Consider the following 14,002-nt stretch of genomic DNA (forward strand, 5'->3'; position numbering starts at 1 on the left):
TTCCTTCCTTCTTTCCCTCCCTCCCTCCCTCTCTCTCTCTCTCTTTCTTTTTCTTTCTTTCTTGAGATGGGAGTCTCATTCTGTCACCCAGGCTGGAGTTCAGTGGCACGATCTTGGCTCACTGCAACCTCCTCCTCTTGGGTTCAAGTTATTCTCCTCCCTCAGCCTCCCATGTAGCTGGGATTACAGGCATGCACCACCATACCCAGCTAAGCTTTGTATTTTTAGTAGAGATGGGCTTTCACCATGTTGTCTAGACTGGTCTCGAACTCCTGACCTCAAATGACCTGACTGCCTTGGCCTTCCAAAGTGCTTGGATTACAGGCATGGGCCACTGCACCAGCCTAGCATTGTCTTTCAAATGGGGGTGGTGGGGAGGAGATGGGAGAGGACAGCAGCCCAGCTGGGCCATGGTTAATGCCCTCATCTTGATGGTCAGTGCAGCCTCACCTGGAGCGCTGTCCCTGTTACCTGGGCTGAGCCTCTGCTCCGTGCACGGCACGCTGACAGTGAGAGGGCAAACCCGAGATGCAGGGCCCTGCCCGGTTCTCTGCCCACCCTCTGGGCAGCCCTGTGGCCCTGGCACCTTGTCCCTGCCCCATCAGCTTTCTCTTTGCTGGTGTGGATCTTTATTGCTGCAGGCGGCAAACGGCCTGTCATCCATTTTTGAAAAAGCAGGGCCCTCAAAGTTTATTCCTGCAGGATCTCGAACTCCCCTTGGGAGTTTGAGGGGTAACAAGGAAACTCTGTGGAGAACCCCCCTCGCAGTTTTGGTGGTGGCGGAAAAAAGCAAAAGCCCCACAGACTCGGTCCCCATGGACTCAGGTCTGATTCGGGTCCTCTACGTCACCTTGAGTGAGATAGTTAAGCTTTTGGAGGCTTTGTTTCCTCCTGGATGAGAGGCGAATAGCAACCGCCAGCCTCTCCTAAGAAGCTCATGAGGCGTAAGTGAGCTGTTCCAATTGGGCCCTGGCAGTGGCTGGAGAGCTGAAGGGGCACACCCCAGGCACCTGTCCCTTTCTCCTCAGTAGATTGGGAGCTCCCTGGGGCAGGCACCTGCCTCACCCATCTCTGTGTGCCCAGGGCTAGAAACCTGGTGGAGAGCTGGTGCTTAGCATAAGCTCACAGGAGTGGTCAAGGGGTCCTTAGACCCGGCCCTCCCCAAGCCCAACGCCCTGCCCTCCTTCCCGCTGGTTCCTCCAGGTCTCCTGTGACTGTCCTCCTGGGGGTGGGGGCCGGGGGTGGGGGCTCACCAGGGCTCCCTCCAGGCAGGTGGCGTAGTTGTAGCCCCGCCCCATCACCAGCAGTGACCTCTGCGTGTACAGCTCCAGGGCTAAGTCGTGGATCTTCTCCTCCAGTGACAGCACCTCCTTGATCAGCTCTAGGCCATGCACGGAGCAGAGGGAGAAAACCAGTCATGCCGATTTTAGAGCGATATTCATGAAAACAAATGCTGGGGTTTAAGAGGAGGTTTTGAAACCCACATCACTTAGTACACTTTGCTTCCTTGCATTCGTTTAAAACAGATTACAGGAAAGAAATAACTCGGGCTCCTGGCCAGGATTTTGTCAGGGTGGGGATTTGTACTGTGCGAGTACTTTCTTGAGCACCAACAAGGTAGGCAGGGAAGTATCATTTCTCACTCCATGTTATAGGTAAGACAACTGAGGCTCAGAGAGGCAAACTCACCCACTGGAGACAGAGCTGACACCACCAGTTAACACCCCTCTTTCCTGCTGTGTCTCAAGACAAGGCCCCCGTAAGTGGGACCACCAGTTCTCCAACTGTTTGGTCTCAGGACTCCTTTACGCTCTTGAAAATTATTGCAAGTCCCTCAAACTATTGCACATCCCTAAGAGCCTTTGTTTTTGAGTTAAATCTGTCAACATTTACCAGATTAGAAAATAACACTGAGGGCCGGGCACGGTGGCTCAGGCCTGTAATCCCAGCACCTTGGGAGGCCGAGGCAGGCAGATCACGAGGTCAGGAGATAGAGAACATCCTGATTAACACGGTGAAACCTCGTCTCTACTAAAAATACAAAAAATTAGCCGGGTGTGGTGGTGGGCACCTATAGTCCCAGTTACTTGGGAGGCTGAGCGGAGAATGGCGTGAACCCAGGAGGCAGAGGTTGCAGTAAGCTGAGATTGTGCCACTGCACTCCAGCCTGGGCGACAGAGCCAGACTCTGTCAGGAAAAAAAAAAAAAAAAAAAAAAAAAGGAAGGAAGGAAGGAAATACCAATGAGAAATTTAAAAATATTCACTTAAAAATAACAACACTAAATCTATTACATTACTACATTTTCAACAAGAATTAGTGAGAAGAGTGGTACTGTTTTTTGTTCTTGCAAAACTTTTTAGTGTCTGTTTTTTTAATAAAAGACTGTTGACTCTTATATCTGCTTTCACATTCAATCTGTGGTGATACGTTCTTTTGGTTGAAGTATAAAAATAAAATTCAGCCTACAAATACAGATTTGTAGTTGGAAAAGCAAGGAGTATTTAAATTATTTTTCAAATAATTGTGAATGTTGTTCTTTGACACCACAGTACATCGAACTTGAGAAACAGTAGGCTCTTGAAAGGGTAGGTGCCAATATAGAATCCGAAATCCTATCAATAAACTTTTTCTACTTTGTTATGTTAAAATTTATTGTTCTGTCTTATGCTTTTAAATGGAACATTTACAAGTGCATAATTTTGTGACATCATGAACTGGCCACAAAGGTATGTAAATCTTCTTAAAATGGACACATTTTATTATAAAATTTTTTTAACAATCACCTTGTTGAAGTCACCTTGATCTTATCAGAGAAGTCTTTTGTTTTTTTTGAGACAGTTTCACTCTGTCATCCAGCCTGGGGTGCAGTGGCGCGATCTTGGCTCACTGCAACCTCTGCTGCCCAGTTTCAGGTGATTCTGCTGCCTCAGCCTCCTGAATAGCTGGGATTACAGGTGCCTGTCACCGCACCCAGCTAATTTTTTTTTTTTTTTTTTTTTGTATTTTTAGTAGAGACAGGGTTTCACCATCTTGGATAGGCTGGTCTTGAACTCCTGACCTTGTGATCCACCTGCCTCGGCCTCCCAAAGTGCTGGGATTACAGGCATGAGCCACCGTGCCCGGCCCTAGAGAAGTCTTTAAATGTTGGGAACTGGTGAAGCTCATGGTAACAGAGGACTAACACTCAGAGTTTTGCTTGGGAGCTCAAAGTTTATCACTGGCAACACATACCATGGGTTGCTTCTACTGGTGCGTCCGCTGATTGTTCATTTCGAGAAAATGTCTACCGAACACCAAAATCAGCTTGCTATTCAATGGCATGGCTGCTTCTCTTGAGACAAGCACCATTCTTCACTGTACAGCAGAAAGGCCTTTTTTTCCCCACCAGATAGAGTTTTGCTCTTCTTGCCCAGACTGGAGTGCAATGGCGCAGTCTCAGCTCATTGCAACCTCCACTTCCCAGGTTCAAGTAATTCTCCTGACTCAGCCTCCCAAGTAGCTGGGATTAAAGGCACGCACCACCACACCTGGCTATCTTTAGTAGAGATGGGGTTTCACTGTGTTGGTCAGGCTGGTCTCGAACTCCTGACCTCAGGTGATCTGCCCGCCTTGGCCTCCCAAAGTGCTGGGGTTATAGGCGTGAGCCACCGCACCCGGCCTCAGTAGAAAGGTTTTATGCATACTCTCCATTTCATTATAAAGAATACTAAAAAGAGTTGCAATTTACAGACCAATAATTTTTACCACCTCATCAAGGACATTCCTCTTTTTTTTTTTTTTTTTTTGAGACAGAGTCTCGCTTGTAGCCCAGGCTGGAGTGCAGTGGTACCATCTCGACTCACTGCAAGCTCTGCCTTCTGGGTTCACGCCATTTTCCTGCCTCAGCCTCCCGAGTAGCTGGGACTACAGGCGCCCGCCACCACGCCTGGCTCATTTTTTGTATTTTTAGTAGAGACGGGGTTTCACTGTGTTAGCCAGGATGGTCTCGATCTCCTGACCTTGTGATCTGCCTGCCTAGGGCTCCCAAAGTGCTGGGATTACAGGCGTGAGCCACTGCGCCTGGATGTCAAGGCCATTCTTAAGGGAAACTGGCTGTGTGCTGGTGAGGGACACAATGACCAGTAGGCCTTCTAGTGTGCTGGGTACCAGGCACAGCCAACACTGCCTTTGCAAATGTGGATACAGGCAAAAAATAAAAAGAGATTTGCTGTAAAAAATATATTGCTATATTACTATGTGAACAGTTTTGCTTAAAGGGCTTTGCAGACACCCAGGACCTGTAGACCACATCTGGAGAACCGCTGACTCAGACGTCAGAACTGGGTCCTGTTTTGCATGGTTATGACCTGGCTTAAAGGAAGAATGCTGGCCGGGCGCGGTGGCTCAAGCCTGTAATCCCAGCACTTTGGGAGGCCGAGGCGGGTGGATCACGAGGTCAGGAGATCGAGACTATCCTGGCTAACATGGTGAAACCCCGTCTCTACTAAAAAAAAATACAAAAAAACTAGCCGGGCGTGGTGGCGGGCGCCTGTAGTCCCAGCTACTTGGAGGCTGAGGCGGGAGAATGGCGTGAACCCGGGAGGTGGAGCTTGCAGTGAGCCGAGATCGCGCCACTGCACTCCAGCCTGGGCGACAGAGCGAGACTCCGTCTCAAAAAAAAAAAAAAAAAAAAAAAAAAAGGAAGAATGCTCTTCTCAGAAATAAACCTTCAGCATGCTGTCTCGGCCAGTGTCAGGCCCCAAGGGCCTGGAATTGACCGTTCTCTATGGTGGCCCTTCCCCCACTGCCTGCTCTGGGGTTTGGCCCCGGCTCCCAGAGAGGCTCCAGTGCCCACTCTGTCTCTGGGAGGGCACCCCCCGAAGCCCCGTGATGTCCTGTCCGCAGTGAGCACTCCACGCCAGCCTGGGGCAAGGCTCGACTCGTCTCCACCTCTCAGGCCTGCACAGAGGTCTCTCTCCTACTCTGGCATGTGAGTGACTGAAGGACGTGAGCCGCTGCTTATCTTGGCAGGGCAGGGATGGCACGCGGGGCAGGGCATGGCACTGGTTCTTAATGTATGTGTGGTGGATGAATGAAGAAAAGGGAGGCCGTGGTCCCCAAGAAGGTCATGATTTAGTGCAACAGACACTGTACCTCACCAGCTACAACAGCTGGGGCTGTGCTGCTGGCCAGCAAATGGAGAAAGTGTGGTGGGGTTGCCAAGGAGTGCCTGGCATAGGAAGGGCCTGAGGCCATTTGCTCTTTCTCGGGTACTTACTGAGCACCTACTGTATGCCTGCCCGTGCTGGACACCAGCTATCCAGCGGCGGCTCTGGCAGACAGGGCTGTGTGTTCGCGGAGCTGACATGTCAGCTGGGGGAGACAGGCCAGTCAACAGTTAACAGGGAATGACCTCCGGTCATGAGGTGTGTTATAAAGAAAGTAAACAGGCTAATGTTTCAGAGTGCTGGGGCTGGGGCCTCAGCGTGGCCAGGGAGGGTCTCAGGAGGTGACATTTGAGCTGAGGTTTCGGAGATGAGAAGCTGTCGGCTGTATGCAGAGCAGGAGGAAGATGGTTCAGCAGAGGAAACAGCCAGTGCGAAGGCCCTGCGGTGAGAAAGAGCTGAGCACCACTGAGGACCAGGGAGGCAGGGAGGCAGCGCCGGGTCGGGCCAGGGGCCGAGCAGCATGAGGACAGAGGCAGCAAGGCCTCCAGGAGGGAGCTGGGGTGGCTAGAAAGTTTTAGGAGGAGGGAGAAATGAACAACATCCTGTACAGGCGAGAGTCAACAGAGAGTGGCCAGCAACAGTCCACTAGATCTGAAAACATGGAAAGCTGAATTCTAGAACATACCAGGTAAAGATCTCAAGCCACGGATGATCTCTTGCCTCCTGTTTTGTAGTGAAATTCGGTCTTCAGACATCATCAAACCAAACATCACCAGAGAGATGAACTGACTGGTATAAGCCTGTGCACAAAGAAGGAGGTGGCAAGGACCTTATTTTCACTTTTAAGTCAACTTTATTTTACTTTTTGAGACAGGGTCTACCTGTTGCTCACGCCAGAGTGCAGTGGCGAGATCACGGCTCACTGCAGCCTCTCCCTCCTCAACTGATTCTCCCACCTCAGCCTCCTGAGTAACTGGGACTACAGGCGCCACCACCCTGCCCAGTTAATTTACAGGAGCCACCACCCTGCCCAGTTAATTTTTAGGTTTTACTTATTTATTTATTTATATTTTGTTTTTGAGACAAAGTCTTGCCCTGTCGCCCAGGCTGCAGTGCAGTGGCACGATCTCGGCTCACGGCAACCTCCACCTCCCAGGTTCAAGCGATTCTCCTGCCTCAGCCTCCCGAGTAGCTGGGATTACAGGTATGAGCCACCACACCTGACTAATTTTTGTATTTTTAGTAGAGATGGGGTTTCATCATGTTGGCCAGGCTGGTCTCAAACTCCCGACCTCAGGTGATCTGCCCGTGTCAGCCTCCCAAAGTGCTGGGATTACAGGCGTGAGTCACCGCACCTGGCCTAAGTTTTACTTTTGAAGGGATGGGGTTGCCCGGGGCGGTCTGGAACTCCTGGGCTCAAGGGATGCTCCAGCCTCGGCCTCCCACAGTGCTGGGATTCCAGGTGGGAGCCCCGTGTCAGGCCTAAAGGGCTTTAAAATAAGGGTCTCCAAGGTGCTCAAAGAGCCACAGGATGACATGAACGAAACACAGGAACATGGGAATAAAACGAGACTAAATGAAGAGATGGGAACCCAAGAGGGGAGGGGAAAGGAACGGACGCGGGAGAAGGGGTGAGGTGGGACGGGGAAAGAAAGGCGGTGGCGCGGGCAGAGGAGGGCGCAATTGCCCAGCACGTCCAGGCCGAAGGAGAGCGGCCTCCGGGGCCTTGCGGCCTCTGGTGCACCTGCCTGGCCAGGCTCTCCCTGGGAGGGGCGCCCGTGGCTCCTACCTTGGTGCTGGCCACGCCGACCTCCGGCCCTGCGTTGATGTGGACACCGCAGTCGGTCTCGCGAGAGATGGAGCTGCCCACAGTGTTGGTGACGCCCACGGTCAGGGCTCCGCGGTCCTTGCAGTAGCGCAGTGCCAGGAGGGTGTCCGCGGTCTCGCCTGCCACACAGGGGCCTCTCAGCGCCACGCTCCGCCAGCCTCAGCCCTACCCCAAACCCCCTCCTCCTTCACCTCGGCTCTGACAGGGAAATCGGTGCCTAAGACACAGCCAGCAGGTGTTCGGAAAGGAAAACGCATGCAACAGCCTTTTCGGTTGATTCTTACATTCAAGATTTGTTACTATGTATGTGGCGAGCACTTTTTCATTTAAATCTCGCAACAATCCCGTGAGGCCCATCGTCCCCGTTTTCCTGTTGAGGATGAGGGCTCATGACAGGAGGAAATCGGTGCTCTGATCAAAGCCATACAGCTGGTGACAGGTGGGCCTGGCTCCCAGCGCCCGCCCGTTCTGCAGCTGAATAAGCTGAGATGGAACAGATTTAACATTTGAAAAGCAGGAATGTCCCCAAGTGGTGTTTCTCACTAGATTGTTTGAAAGGACACTTCTCGCAAGCCTCTCAGTGTGGACTCAAATTGTTTTCAGAATAAAGCTAAACAGCTTCATGCATAAACCAGCACAAACTCCCTATGTTTGTAAGTCCTAACGAACTCAAATTAAATTACAGCATAAGCCAGACTATAAAATCAAAACTGTTGAAATCCTCAAGAGTCAGGAGGCTGTTCTGTCTGCAGGGCCACGGCTCCGAACTCAAATTAAATTCAGCATAAGCCAGACTATAAAATAAAAACTGTTGAAATCCTCAAGAGTCTCCCGACTCCTGCTGTTCTGTCTGCAGGGCCACGGCTCTTGGCTGTGTCTGTCCCAGCTTTGCAGGGCAGGCAGGGGCCGCCCGGTACTAGGCGGCCCAATTCTCCTCTGTTTTTTTCTCTCTTCAGAGCCCTGGGTTATGGCACTAGAGTGTCATGGGGTACTGCGGCGAGGGTGGGGGAAACAGGGTTCTATCTTTTGTCACCCACACCCCAGGGTTTGATAGTGTTTTTCCAATCTCATTAAAGGGCTGACTTCTATACATACAGAATTTCGGAAGCTGCCACTGCATTATTTTCATATTAGGTCCACCTCTGTTCTTTTGTTAATGTCTCCCACCAATTTATAAAATAGTTTCAGGCTCTGGTGGTATCATAAACCCAAAGGTGATTGTGACGGCAGGTCCTGGGTCATAAGGTGGGGGGCCGGATGGTCGGTGCATCTGTACTGGTTTTTCTTCGCTTGTCAACAAAATGGAAATGGTATTTAAAACTGACAATGGCAGCAGTACTAAAAGTTCCAGTAGATGATGGAGCATTACAATCAGTATTTTCGTTGTGGTAGTAACACTGTGGTTATATGTTTTTCTTTTATCGTTTTAATCATACAACCTGAAGTATTTATGTGGATGAATATCATGATGCCTGGGATTGGCATCAAAGTAACCCCATGGAGAAGAGGGGTTAATATAAGTGTGTCCGACCGGCACAAGATGGGCTGGATGAGGCTGCGATACTCATTATATGAAAACTCTTCTTTTATAAAGGTTTGGAATTATCCGTAATTAAAACATTTCAAAAGTCCTCCACGAGCTCAAGGAGACTCCAAGCCTATGGCCCTGGATCACCTCCCTGAGGCCGCTGGAGCACATGTCAAGTGTTGGGAGGGCACCGGACGGGGCGCATTTAGCTCAGGGGACCTTCCTTGGTCCTAAAAGGGAGCACCGTCTCCCCACACCTTTCTCTGCTGGGCAGCATGGGCACTGCAAGCCACAGGCCACGGCTTGGACACTTGGGCACAGAGCCCATACTGGGTCCTCCACGTGACTCTCAACCTAACAGAATGTTAAAGAAGATGTTTTTTCTATTAACATAAATCAGCAAACATTTATGGGCACCTTGGTAAGTAGTCCTTGAAGTCTTGGATAGGCAAGAAGAGGGAGAAGCCATGGGGCAGGGGAAAAACGAATATGCGTCATTTCCAGCCCAGTCCCAGCTCTGTCACTCCCTGGCCGCATGGCCTTAGACATCTCTTGCCCTCCCCGTACAATGGCGACAGCAATCCGCGGCTCTAAGGGTTACATGACCGCTGCAAGAGCGGGTTCGCAGCACAGGGTAGCCATGCAGAGGAATTAATTGAATGATGGAGAAGAGGAGAGAGCCCAGAGCTGACCTGACGCAAGGCTGGCCACACTGCCTGTGTCCCTTACCTGATTGGCTGATGAAAAAGCAAACGTCATCCCTGAACACAGGTGTGTTCCTGTCCAGAAAATCGCTGGCAAGTTCAACCATCACAGGAAGCTCAGTCAGTTCCTCCAAAACTTGCCGTGTCTGAAGCCAACAAGCATGGAGACTAAAGTCAGTCACAGGCATGACAGGGACGTGGGGCAGCTGGGCTTCTAGGGTCAGTGTGTGACACGGAACCTCACTGTCCAGGTGGCGAGGGGACTTTGGTCACCCGCAGGCCACCTCGAAGATACAAGGTCTCCGTGTCATTTCTCACGCTAGCTCATGGGAATGGGTCCGAGGGCTTAGCCACATTCAGAAGGCCAAATGAGTGATAAGACTGAAGGCCAGCGTCTAGTCCTAGACTGCTGTGGATTTCCCCACATGCATGTGTCCCACTTACAGCCACGGCAGCGTGGTAGCTGGTCCCACAGCCAATCACGATGAGCCTTCGGCATCGTCGGATCTCCTTCAAGTGGTCCTTCAGGCCCCCCAGGAGCACTGCAGGGCACACGGCAGGGCGTTAACATTGACACAGTCACCGCATTCCCTGAGACTAGGCACAGGCGGAGCCTCCCCACCGAGTGCAGGAATTACCTGTGTTGGTCTCAAAATTCACCCGACCTCTCATAGTATTGAAAACGGATTCTGGCTGCTCGAAGATCTCCTTCTGCATAAATGCGCTGAAGTTACCTGGTCAAATAAACGTCTGGTCAGTTTTAATTTCATTATATTTCACTGCTTTTCATTGTGCAGTAGTGATAGCAACTCCTGTAAAGTTTACTGCAGATTCCCAAAGGCATCCCCAGGGATTATCCTGCCTGACACTCACTACCATCAGAGGCAAGCAGGTCAGGGACCAGGGCTCTCTCCAATTTACATATCGGACCCTGCAGCTTGAGGAAGGGAGGGATTTGCCCCAGGCATGCAAGTAACAAATGGCCTGGCTGGTCCCTTTGGGCCAAGCTCCCTTAGCAAGGCCAAACGCAAGTAAAGTGCTTCCCTCCCAAAAAGTTGCCCAGCTAGGAAAGTACAGCTAAGCCCAAAGAAACAGGCAATTTTCCTTTTAATAAACACCCTCCTAGTTTCCGTAATAAAAACCTTCCCAGCCACACAGGCATTTCCGGGGCTCTGGTTTGAGTAGGACTGGATGGTGCTGACGGGACAATGGGGCTGCAGGTGTTCAAGCCCCGATGCAGCAGCTACACCTGATGCTCTGGAGGTGCCCACAGGTGGGGCAGGCCGTGTTCTCGGGGATACGCACACTCATGACGCCAACATGCCAGTGCTCCCAGCCTGTCGCCCATGACCTGGCACGTGTGCAACGAGCAAATGAAGCAAGTGGGGGGCATGAGGGGTGGCCACCATAGGGGAGGGGTTGGGGAAGGACCATGACAGACACAGGAGCAGAGAAGGACTCTCTGAGGGGTGACATTTCAGGGCAGCTGGAGGCAATGAAAGGAACCAGTCCTATGAGAAGAACAGTGAATGCAGGGGCTGTGGCGGGGCACAGTGGGTTGGGTGTGGTGGGGCCAGGCTTTAGCTCTGGCGGGAGTGTGGGGGTTTGTGGGCTGTGGCAGGGAGTTTGGATTTTATTCTAACAACAGCAGGAAACCACTGGAGGGCCTTAAGCCGCGGGAGGATCATGGGGGCTGAATCAGGTTCTTACAAGTTTACTTAGGCTACCCTGTGGGGTAGAGGTTGCAGGGGGATGGAAGTGGGTGCAGACAGAGAGGCTCTGCTTGTAGGGAGAAGGTGTACCCCCAACCCCCCATTTACTGCAGACCTGCAGACTTCCACCCAGAGGAGAAACGATGCCTGAGGGTGGGAATGTGATCCCCGGAGTTGGTGAAGGAAGGCAGTGGGCACACCGGGCTCAGTTCCAGTAGGGAGGACCTGGCGCCTGGCTGCAGACAGGAGCCCCCGCTTGGAGGCACCAGGCCAGCCTCCCCACATCCCCTCACCTGTGCAAGCCACAGGCTACCTGCAGCCCCACCCTGGTGGCCACGGAGGGCAGGAGGGCTGTGGCCTCTACTAGGGCCAGGCAGAGTGTCAGGAGCTCCACCAGACGCTGGCTCCTGAGGCTGCTGCACACGGGCTCTAGAGGACACCTGCCTTTCATGATTTGCTGCAGTTCCATCTGCAAGGTCTGGATGGCTCGAGATGGGTCATCACTGGCCGAGCGCTTGACCCGGTGAATGGAGAGTTTCCCATCAGCCGCTGCGGCAATGTCGTCGTCCTCCAGGAAGATGACCCGGTTGGTGTGCTCTATGATGGCGCTGGGGGAAGGGAAACGGGCATCATCAGGCCCTGCCCTGAGCAGTTACGAGGCAGCAGCCCCTGCCGGTTCCCAAGCGTGGGGGCCACATCGTTGGCATTTCAGGAGGGACAGAGACACCACACGGAAAACACTGATTTGCAGGTGAATCTTCCTCTTCTCCACTCTTCCTCCCGTCCCCACGGAATTATTTTGATGCCAGTCCCAGACATTATATCATTTCTTCTGTAAACACTTTAGCTCTAAAACGGTTTTAACCTACTATAATACCATAACCATATCTAAAATTAATAGTTGTTCCTTTATATCATCAAATATTCAGCATGTTCACGTTTCTCCAATAATCTCATGGCTGTCTTTTTATAACTGGTTTCTTCAAATCAGGATCCAAACAATGTCACCTCTGGAGGATACTCGAGAACCAACACATTATTCTGAGTCGTGAAGGGAAAGAATAAAGCATTCATCCTGCCTTTCTAAACAATTTGTCTTTCAGGACAACCACATACTGTATGAAGGCAAGTCTCTCTAAGAAGTGATACAGCTAGTAACGAAGAAATAATAGAATTAGAATAATTAATTTATGAACTCCTAATTATTAATAGCTCTAATCAAGGACCATCCATTGCTGTTGAAACCAGAAGGTGAAAAGCTGGACGAAGCTTTATCATGGATGGATAAGGCTGGCAACACTCAAACCCCTGATGGCTCTCGGCACAGAAGGAGAGCCGGTGAGACATTGTCTGCCTCCTGATGGAAGGACACACCACCAACTATGTATTCTTGCCAAAAAAATCAAACCTGAGTAAGACTGAGCTTTTAACACTCGTAAACTCCAGTGTACAGGGAAACAGAGGAAGATGGTAAATAACACCAGGGGGTGCACTCAGCAAATCCCAGACAACGGGAAACTCATCAGGACAAAATACCTAGTTTCCCTTTTTTTTTTTTTTTTTTGAGACGGAGTCTCGCTCTGTTGCCCAGGCTGGAGTGCAGTAGCGTGATCTCGGCTCACTGCAACCTCCGCCTCCCGGGTTCCCGCCATTCTCCTGCCTCGGCCTCCCGAGTAGCTGGGACTACAGGTGCCCACCACCATGCCCGGTTAGTTTTTTTGTCTTTTTTAGTAGAGACAGGGTTTCACTGTGTTAGCCAGGATGGTCTCGATCTCCTGACCTTGTGATCCGCCCGCCTCGGCCTCCCAAAGTGCTGGGATTACAGGCGTGAGCCACCGTGTCCAACCAAGACCTAATTTCTTACACAGGCACATACATGTACACAAAGAGCCCTAAAAGTAATCTACAAGCTATGCCTACCAAAGAAACATAGGGTCATTGTGTTTATTTTTATAATTTTCTCTGTATGGAAAGGAATAATGATTTTTTTCCCTTGAGATCATAATACAAAGTGTCTTTTTAAATAATTTTAAGTTTGAAAAGTTGCTAAATGAACAAGAATGGTAATTAATGGTGTATAGTTGTGGTATAAACCATCAGGTCGGGCTTGAAGGATTACTGGATAAAACACTCTTGGCCGGGTGCCCTGGGTCACACCTGTAATCCCAGCACTTTGGGAGGCCGAGGCGGGTGGATCACCTGAGGTCAGGAGTTTGAGACCAACCTGGTCAACATGGTAAAACCCTGTCTCTACTAAAAATACAAAAATTAGCTGGGTGTGGTGGCGTGCACCTGTAATCCCAGCTACTCGGGAGGCAGAAGAATCACTTGAACCCAGGAGGTGGAGGTTGCAGTGGGCTGAGATTGTGCCACTGCACTCCAGCCTGGGTGACAGAGCAAGACTTCGTCTCAAAAAAAAGAAAAGAAAAAAAAAAAACCACTCTCATTCTATCAAGAGCCACACCCACACGTGAATGCCTGAAAATGGACACTTAACTCCTGGTACAAAGGTAAGGAGGGAAACGATCAAGGTCTAAGGCTCTAAGAGAGGTATATCCAGCCAGATCCTAGGAAGAAACAGATAGAAGGATGGCAAGCCACTGTACTGGAAAAAGTATTTTAAACAAAACTTTGTATATACAAATAACTTTGTATACATTGTATAAAAGTATACAAATAACTTTGTATACGTTGTATAAATGTATACTAATAACTTTGTATACGTTGTATAAAAGTATACTAATAACTTTGTATACGTTGTATAAAAGTATACTAATAACTTTGTATACGTTGTATAAATGTATACAAATAACTGTATACGTTGTATAAATGTATACAATAACTGTATACGTTGTATAAATGTATACAGAGTTTTGCATAAAAGTATACAGTTTTATACAAAACTCTGTCTAAAAGTATACTTTTTTTGTATAAAAAGTAGGCCAGGCGCGGTGGCTCAAGCCTGTAATCCCAGCACTTTGGGAGGCCGAGACGGGCGGATCACGAGGTCAGGAGATCGAGACCATCCTGGCTAACACGGTGAAACCCCGTCTCTATTAAGAAATACAAAAAACTAGCCGG

At 50.2% G+C, this 14,002-nt stretch overlaps 1 protein-coding gene across 2 annotated transcripts in view; it reads right to left on the bottom strand.

Annotated features, from left to right (window-relative positions):
• GFPT2 (glutamine-fructose-6-phosphate transaminase 2) overlaps positions 1–14,002 on the bottom strand; it is a 53,767-nt gene that overhangs the window by 7,359 nt on the left and 32,406 nt on the right. For both annotated transcript variants that reach the window (XM_025389020.1, XM_025389021.1), the window contains exons 10-16: positions 11,366–11,529; positions 9,848–9,943; positions 9,654–9,751; positions 9,235–9,355; positions 6,939–7,096; positions 5,835–5,949; positions 1,254–1,381 (exon numbers count right to left, since the gene is read on the bottom strand). In XM_025389020.1, the coding sequence (XP_025244805.1) occupies positions 1,254–1,381; positions 5,835–5,949; positions 6,939–7,096; positions 9,235–9,355; positions 9,654–9,751; positions 9,848–9,943; positions 11,366–11,529 (880 nt within the window). The remainder of the gene's footprint in view (positions 1–1,253; positions 1,382–5,834; positions 5,950–6,938; positions 7,097–9,234; positions 9,356–9,653; positions 9,752–9,847; positions 9,944–11,365; positions 11,530–14,002) is intronic.

The sequence above is a fragment of the Theropithecus gelada genome, chromosome 6, assembly GCF_003255815.1.
Source record: "Theropithecus gelada isolate Dixy chromosome 6, Tgel_1.0, whole genome shotgun sequence".
NCBI classification, from domain to species: domain Eukaryota; kingdom Metazoa; phylum Chordata; class Mammalia; order Primates; family Cercopithecidae; genus Theropithecus; species Theropithecus gelada.